The sequence below is a fragment of the Benincasa hispida genome, chromosome 2 (assembly GCF_027475165.1).
Source record: "Benincasa hispida cultivar pf3 chromosome 2, pf3_genome.v1.1, whole genome shotgun sequence".
Lineage (NCBI taxonomy): Eukaryota > Viridiplantae > Streptophyta > Magnoliopsida > Cucurbitales > Cucurbitaceae > Benincasa > Benincasa hispida.
In genome coordinates, this window is record NC_143479.1 from 17,964,245 (window position 1) to 17,973,103 (window position 8,859).

The 8,859-nt window shown below is 38.4% G+C and overlaps 1 protein-coding gene across 1 annotated transcript; it reads left to right on the forward strand.

Moving 5' to 3' along the window:
* The first annotated feature begins 471 nt into the window (after positions 1 to 471).
* On the forward strand, positions 472 to 4,567 carry LOC120071105 (Double Clp-N motif-containing P-loop nucleoside triphosphate hydrolases superfamily protein). Its single transcript, XM_039023159.2, has 3 exons — positions 472 to 2,067; positions 2,354 to 2,654; positions 2,734 to 4,567. The coding sequence occupies exons 1-3, from the start codon at positions 869 to 871 to the stop codon at positions 4,354 to 4,356; spliced, it is 3,123 nt and encodes a 1,040-aa protein (XP_038879087.1). The 5' UTR covers positions 472 to 868; the 3' UTR covers positions 4,357 to 4,567.
* The last annotated feature ends 4,292 nt before the right edge of the window (positions 4,568 to 8,859 follow it).

Below are 8,859 nucleotides of genomic sequence, written 5' to 3' on the forward strand. Positions count from 1 at the left end.
TAACACTTATATATGTGAAGTCAATGACTATCGCTATCATATTGGTCTTGTAATTTAAAATTTGTTTAATTTTACTATTTATAATTTTAATAAATTTTGAATTTAGAAAATTTATTGTAAAAAGTGTTAATAAATAATAAAGTATATAAACTAAAAGTTAGATATTTAAAAAGTAAAAGAAGGCTTAATTAAAACAAAATGGTATTTGAACAAAATAAAAATGGATGAGGCAAAAGTGGGGAATACGACAAAAGAGGGAAGAATATGATTGAATACTTTTATTGTGGAGGGTAAATCTGTCATTTTGAAGAGAGAGAGATGAGAAAAGTAAGGGAAGGAGGTTCATGTGAGAAGAGGGAGGAGAAAGGGATGTAATCATCTAAATGTCACCTTTTTGGGAGGTGGAATTCTAAATTATTAAAAATTACTTTAATTAATTATAAAAAGTTAAATTGGTAGAAACAGACAGATAAGATGGGAAATGAAAAGGAAATGGAACAGAATTAAATAAAAACAAACAAAACACCAACTATATTTCTTCTATTCTATTTCATTATACAATAACAAAAAGCCTCCATTTTTATTTATATCTTTTCCTTTCACATTCATTTCTATTTCTATTTCTATTCTTAACGAAAGTGAGCATTTGTCTTACTTCTCACCATTTTTTTGGTGAATTCTCAGTCCTTCACGTTCAAACAAACCGATAGAAACAGAGAGCTCTGTCAAGGTTCTGTTTTTTCAATTGGGTTTTTCAATGGTGGATTGGAGAAAGAGAATAACCGATTTCTACTCCGAAATTGATTTCCTTTTTTAATTGGTTGAAACTTGGAGGAGGAGGAGAATTTTTTGGATATCGATTCTGGAAATGAGAGCTGGACTTGGTACGATCCTGCAAACACTGACGTCGGAGGCGGCAACTATTTTGAACCAGGCAATTGCCGAGGCCGGTCGCCGTAACCATGGCCAGACCACGCCGGTCCATGTGGCTGCAACTCTGTTGGCTTCACCAACTGGGTTCCTTCGTCAGGCCTGCATCAAGTCCCATCCTAATTCATCGCACCCACTTCAGTGCAGAGCTCTCGAGCTCTGTTTCAGCGTCGCTCTCGAACGCTTACCGACGGCCCAAAACGTGTCCGCCGGTTCAGAACCACCCATCTCCAATGCGTTAATGGCAGCCCTTAAACGTGCACAAGCTCACCAACGCCGCGGCTCGTCTGAATTGCAGCAACAGCCTATGTTAGCGGTGAAGGTTGAGTTCGAGCAGCTAGTTATATCGATTCTCGATGATCCAAGCGTCAGTAGAATCATGCGGGAAGCGAGCTTTTCAAGCCCTGCCGTTAAAGCTACGATTGAACGGTCTTTGAATTCGTCGGCATCTGTGGTGAATTCATCCCCTATTGGACTAGGTTCCCACTCTTCTCCGTCGCCTAATCGGAATCTTTATTTGAATCCACGGTTGCAACAGGGAAGCGTTACCCAATTGGGACAGCCAAAAGGGGAGGAAGTGAAACGAATCGTGGATATTTTGCTCAGGCCGACGAAGAGAAATCCAATCGTAGTTGGGGATTCGGAAACAGATGCAATGTTGGAGGAATTTTTTAAGCGAATTAACAAGAAAGAACTGACTGAAGGGTCGCTTCAGAATGCTGAGATTATCCATTTGAAGAAGGAACTTGCATCGGATGGAGCACAAATACCCACAAAACTTGAAGAATTGGAAGATTTGGTAGCGACCCGAATGGCCAAATCTAGTTCTGGGAGTATAATTCTTGACTTGGGGAATCTACAATGGTTGATTGAGCAGCCGGCGAGTTCTGTTGCCCCTGATTCCGGCGGAGTACTGCAGCCAGTTGTATCCGAGGCCAGCCGTGCTGCCGTTCAGAAGATTGGAAAGCTGTTGATAAGGTTCAGAGAGGAAACTGCCGGACGGCTGTGGTTAATCGGAACCGCTACTTGTGAAACCTTCTTGAGATGCCAAATCTATCATCCCTCAATCGAAAGTGATTGGGATTTACATGTTGTTCCTGTTGTAGCTAAAGCCCCTCGCTCTGGTTTATATCCAAGGTACTTTTGGATTCTTATCCTTCTTATTTGGATTGTTAAGCACAGAGTATTTGCTTGAGCCTTAAGAACATTTGGGTCATAGGAGAAATCAAGAATAAGTTGAAAATTTTAGACTTTACTTATAGATTACTTCTTTCCCTGAAATGTTTCTGTGATTATTTTACCATTGTCTGGAAAGTATTGTATGATTTCGTTCAATTATTTAGAAATTTTGTTCGTTCAAGCTTGATTTCTTTTGTTTTTGACGGTTGGGTATTGAGTGTCTTTTTTGATCTTGTTCATTTAGGTTTGGAACAAAGGAGATTCTTGGCAGTTCAATCGAATCCGTGTCTCCATTGAAGTTCTTTCCTACTCCTCCCATTAGTCAACTGAGACATAAATCTGAGACTCTAAATAATGGTCCTAGAATAACTTGCTGCCCACAGTGTATGCAGAAGTATGAACAAGAACAACAAAAACTCATGAACAAGGAGTCTGAGAAATCTTCTTCAGGAGTCAAGACAGACAGTAATCATCCTCCACTGCCACACTGGCTGCAAAAGGCTAAAGATCATGCTCCTAATGCTGAATCGGTTGATTCGGAACAGGTAACTTCGTCTCCTCAGGGGTGTGATAAATTTCAAATGAAATCAAGTTCAGCTAAATTTTGTTTGTGTTTTGTTGCAGAATAAGGACAAAGAATTGATTGTAAAGCAGAGGACTCAAGAGCTACAAAAGAAATGGAATACTACATGCTTGCACCTTCATCCCAATTTCCATCAATCAAAAATTTTCAGTTCAACAGGAAATATGGCAACAGGGATTTTGACGACGGGTTTATACAATCAAAACTTGCTCAAGTGCCAGCCTAGGTTAGAACTGAATAAAAGCCTTGGGAGAACTCTTCAGCTGAATATGAATCCACAACCCAACCAGCCATCTGACTACAGCTCAATACAAACAGACTTGATTCTTGGACAAGGGAAGTTTAGTGGTAACATCCCTGAACAAACTCGTAAAGATTGCACCAAAGAATTTTTGGGCCAAAATCACAAGTCTTTTGGACCAGAGATGAAGTCTCTGGATCTTCAGAGTGCCAAACTTCTAGGTATAACCGATGTTGATTCATACAAGAAGATCCTTAAAGTTCTTATGGAAAAGGTTTGGTGGCAGCAAGATGCAGTTTCTGCTGTGGCTAATATGATAACTCAACGCAAACTGGGCAACAGGAAGCGTCAAGGTGCTGGATCGAAAGGAGACATTTGGCTATTATTTGCAGGGCCTGACAAAGTTGGCAAGAAGAAGATGGCATCAGCTATTTCAGAGCTGGTATGTGGGTCCATCCTAGTTACAATTTGTCTTGGTACACGACGTAATAGTAGAGGATTGGACAATAATTTTCGTGGTAGAACCCCGTTAGATCAAATTGCAGAGGCTGTTAGGATGAATCCATTTTCAGTGATAGTTCTTGAGGACATAGATGAAGCAGATATTCTATTTCGTGGGAGTGTAAAACGGGCAATCGAAAGTGGTCGGCTCATTGATTCCCATGGTCGAGAAATCAGCCTTGGTAATGTTATTTTTATCCTCACAACTGTTTGGCTACCGGACGATCTAAAGTACTTGTCGGATCAAAATTCTTTTGGCGAAAAGGAGCTCGCAAATTTAGCTGGTGAAAGTTGGCAATTGAGGTTATCTCTGTCCGAAAAGCTATTAAAACGTCGAGGGAATTGGCTTTGCAATGAAGAAAGGCTCACAAAAACCAGGAAAAATACAAATCCTGGTCTGTTTTTCGATTTGAATGAGGCTGCCAATGCAGACGACGATACTGCAGATGGATCACACAACTCAAGCGACCTCACAATCGATCATGAAGATGAATATGGACTAAGCAAGATGGAATCAACAACACCTTCACCAGCATTAAGTGAGCTTCAAGATATTGTCGACGATGCCATTATCTTCAAGCCAGTCAACTTCAATCATATAACCCGAGACATTAAAACGTCTATCAACGAAAAATTCTCCTCCATTATTGGGGAAGGAGTCTCAATCGAGTTACAAGACCAGGCTCTACAAAAAATCTTAGCTGGGGTATGGTTTGGCAACACTGGTTTAGAAGAATGGGCAGAGAAAGCACTAGTTCCAAGTTTCAACCATCTCAAAGCTTGCTTTCCAAAAACAGCAGGCAGCACACGAGACAAGTCTATAGTCGTTACTCTCGAACTAGACCGTGAATCAGGCAATCGAAGCCGAGGAGATTGGCTGCCTAATAACATCAAAGTAGTGACAGCAGTAGATGGATTATGAGAATAGGGTGGAGGTAACATAAAATCTTGTATATATGCATATATAGTTTGCCCCTAAGGCTGGGGGAGGGGAGGTGTTATAATTTTAACAGCATCTAGATAGCGGGTAAGCATGAAATTGGTTTTTTGAGCATTGTTGATAAAGGGAAAAGCAGTATCTTGTAATTTCCTTTCTCCTTGGGAATTATTTAATTCAATTGTCTTCACCTCCATATTCATATTATATAAATAAGCATATACTTTCCCCAAGAAAGAAGCAAGCAATAATGAATAGACACTTAAAAGAGCATTGTTTATTTGCACGAGCAATGATATGGGTCAAAGATGGAAATGACAAAGATTAGCGTAAGCTTGTTTGTCTATTTTTTGATGAAAGACTTTGTAAGTGGACTTTTAGTTAAAAGATGATAAATGTTAACTACCAAATGGCAAATGGGGTGGTCATGTCACTGACTCTAAGGCGAGTTCAAAGGGCAAAAAAAAACAAATATAAATGAAGGTGAAGTTGCGCAGCAGTTTCTGAAAGCGGCCATTTGTGTGGTTGAAAGGGGTGTGGTGATCGAGAAATTTTCTAATATCATATTCTTTCTAAACGTGTTGACAATAGTATATGAAATTTTCGCTGAGTGGCCGACTTGTAGAGAAAAAGAAGCGACATAAACTAGCCGCCGCTTTGTGTTTCTTTGGTGTTCATTTATACCCACTCAAAACTATGCAATTTGGTGTTGCCCACAAAAATCTTTTGTTGTATCTATTGGAATCCACATGTTTGAGTTTTCCCTATTAGCCATGTAACCTCACAGATATGAACTGAATCATTGTTTGTTTCATTTCGAATGCTGTATTCCTGTCCTCAATTTCACACCTAATTTTTGTTTTTAGAATCTTCCTAACTTATAATTAAGGGAATTTGTAAGGACCTAAAATGTTTGTCCTATGTGCAAATTAAATATGGAAAAATATTTTAATTCTCATTTTCAATATCTTAAGTCTTCTTTGATAATCATTTAGTTTTTTATTTTTAAAAATTATGTCTATTTTCTCTCAATTTTTTCCATAATTTTCATCTTTCTCAACTAAGAGAATTTAATTATTAGTCAAATTTTAAATATAAAAATAAATTTTCAAATTGGAGATTTTTAGAAATAGAAAAATAATGGCACTATTTATACAAAATAGAAAAAAATTAATCTTCTTTGATAGAGGCTGATAGAAGTCTATTGATATTTATTAGTGATAAAAACTGATAGAAGTCTATCACTAATAGACGGTGATAGAAGTCTATTAGTGTCAGTGATGGACAATGATAAATGTCATCACTATCTATTATTGATATACGGTGAAATTTTACAATATTTATAAATAAATTTATTTATTTTATTATATTTTAAAACAATCCTATTATACTACCGTATATAACATTCTAATAAAGGTATATCATGTATATAGTCGCTATATTAACACTTGAAATTAAGTATATTTATTCCTTATATCAGTGATAATTTATAATATCAATTATAGAATGACAAATATTTAAGTTATAAAACAAAAAAACACTGCATCTAACATACATAACACAAATCGTAAGAGGAATATTGCACAATAAAAAGAAGTAAAGAGAAATAATATGCCATGTATATTGTTGGAATATCAACATTCATACAAACTATGAGGTATTCTAATAAAATGTAAAATATACTAATAATTTAGGTCCTGTTTGATAATCATTTAGTTTTTAGTTTTTATTTTTGAAAATTAAATCTATTTCATTTATATTTCTTACAATGATTTGCATCTTTATTAAGTACAATAGTTGATTTTTGGAAAATTGACAAAAATGACATTTTTCAAGTTTTCATTTTGATTTTTAGATCTTTTTAAAAAAATATGTTTTTTTGACCCTCACAATTTTGAAAATGAATGAAAATTACCCTAATACCCTTCACATTTCAAAATCACTCAAACCCTCCAAACTCTAACTTTTCTTTTCCATTTTCACTCTTCTCCATTTCAAAAGCTCAATCTCACTCTATTTCACTCTTCTCATTCCACATTTCCTTGTCATTCTCCTTTTCATTAAAGATCATTGGAATTTTTCAACTAAGGTATGAATTTTCATTTTGTTTCACTCAATGTGTTAGTTTATGCAAGGTGTTCTTGTGTAAATATTTGAAATCTATGTTGAATGTTATTTTTTTTTCCTAAAAACATCATGTTCGGCATTTTTTGAATAAGTTTGAGCCTAAAATGCATTTTCGGAAATCAGTCTTACTCGCCCGGGCTTCATAACATTGTGACCGGGTATGTGACCGGCGGGCAAGTTGGAGGTTGCTTGAGGATAGATTTGGGGAAGAGGGATTGTGCTCGATGGTAGACCGGTCGGGCCGTAAGTGATTTCGATCGAGTATGGGCGGGAAAGATAGAAAAGGACGAGGGAGAAGGGGGCAAAACTGGGTAGGAGTAGGTGGTGCCCGGTCTCGGCCCAGTCGGGTATTGGACTGGGTAAGGGGAGGGCACCGGGTAGAAAGGGGGCGCGTAGAGAAGGGACGGGTATGGGACTAAACGATTGCTTAGCACTACTAAACGATCGCTTAGCACTACTAAACGATTGCTTAGTAGTACTAAACGACCGCTTAGCTATGATTGATGGGAACGGGAGGGCGTCGGGTAGAGAGGGCCCTGCAGAGAGAGGACGGGTATGGGACTAAACGATCGCTTAATAGTACTAAACGATCGCTTAGTAGTACTAAATTACTAAACGATCACTTAGTAGTACTAAATGATCGCTTATCTGTGATCAATGGGAACGAGAGAGCACCAGGTAGAGAGGGGGTGCGCAGAGAAGGGGCGGGTATTGGGACTAAACGATCGCTTAGTACCATCGCCTAGTACTAAACACTCGCTTAGCTATGATCGATGGGAACTAAACAATACGTTGGGTTTTCTAAACGATGACACTACACGATCGCGCTAAGCGATGCGATGAACTGCTATGCGATAGAACTGAGCGATCGTTTAGATGTAGACCTAAGCAATCGTAGCGTGGGAACTAAATGATACGTTGGATTTTCTAAACGATGGCACTACACGATCGCTTAGCTACGACGCGCGCTAAGCGATGTGATGAAGTGCTACGCGATATAACTGAGCGATCGTTTAGATGTAGACCTAAGCGATCGTGGCGTGGGAACTAAACAATACGTTGGATTTTCTAAACGATGGCACTACACGATCGCTCAATTGTATCGCGTAGCACCTTCATCGCATCGCTTAGCGCGCATCGTAGCTAAGCGATCGTGTAGTGCCATCGTTTAGAAAATCCAACGTATCGTTTAGTTCCCACGCCACAATCGCTTAGGTCTACATCTAAACGGTTGCTCAGTTCTATCGCGTAGCACTTCATCGCATCGCTTAACACGATCGTGTAGTTCCATCGTTTAGAAATCCAACGTATCATTTAGTTCCCATCGATCATAGCTAAGTGATAGTTTAGTCCCATACCCGCCCCCCTCTGCGCGCCCTCTCTCTACCTGGTGCCCTCCCGTTCCCATCGCTAAGCGATCGTTTAGTACTACTAAACGATCATTTAGTTCCATACCCGCCCCCTCTCTGTGCGCCCCCTCTCTACCCGGTGCCTTCCCGTTCCCATCGATCATAGCTAAGCGATCGTTTAATATTACTATGCAATCGTTTAGTACTTTTAAGCGATTGTTTAGTCCCATACCTGCCCCCTCTCTGCTCGCCCCCTCTTTACTCTGTGCCCTCCCATTCCAATCGCTAAGCGATCGTTTAGTACTACTAAACGATTGTTTAGTATTACTAAGCGGTCATTTAGTCCCATACCTGCCTCCTCTCTGCGCGCCCCCTCTCTACCCGGTGCCCTCCCGTTCGCATCGATCATAGCTAAGCGATTGTTTAGTATTACTAAGCGATCGTTCAGTCCCAATACCTGCCCCCTCTCTATCCGGTGCCCTCCCCATACCTAATCCCAATAATCGCCTAGCTTCAGTGAATATTCGTCTAACTTTCTCCCCATGAAAACGATCGTCTAACTATTTTTTTCATGTTTTTTTATATAAAATATCATTCTGGAAATAATTTGGTGTAGATAACTTTTTGTGGGGTTGTAAACAAATTAAATTTGGTGGAGGAATTTTTAGTGTTGGAATGTGAAAAATAATTTTTTGTCAATTATTTTTGGATAAAATAATTTTTTTGTGAATAAATCTTTGAGGCGGAGAATTGTTTTGAATTAATTTGGTAGGTTGGTTGTTGAAATTGAAAGTGAGAATTTAGTAAGAGGCATAAGAGTAATTGTACAGCCAATCTTTTCCATGCTTACATCATTTTCATCATCAAGGGGTCAAAAAATCTTGTTTTTCAAAAGTAGGTCAAAAGTACAAAACCATACTCCAAATAGGTCATTTTTGTCAATTTTCCTTGATTTTTTAGTTAAATTCCAAAAACAAAAACAACTTTTTGAAAACAACTTTTTTTAGTTTTC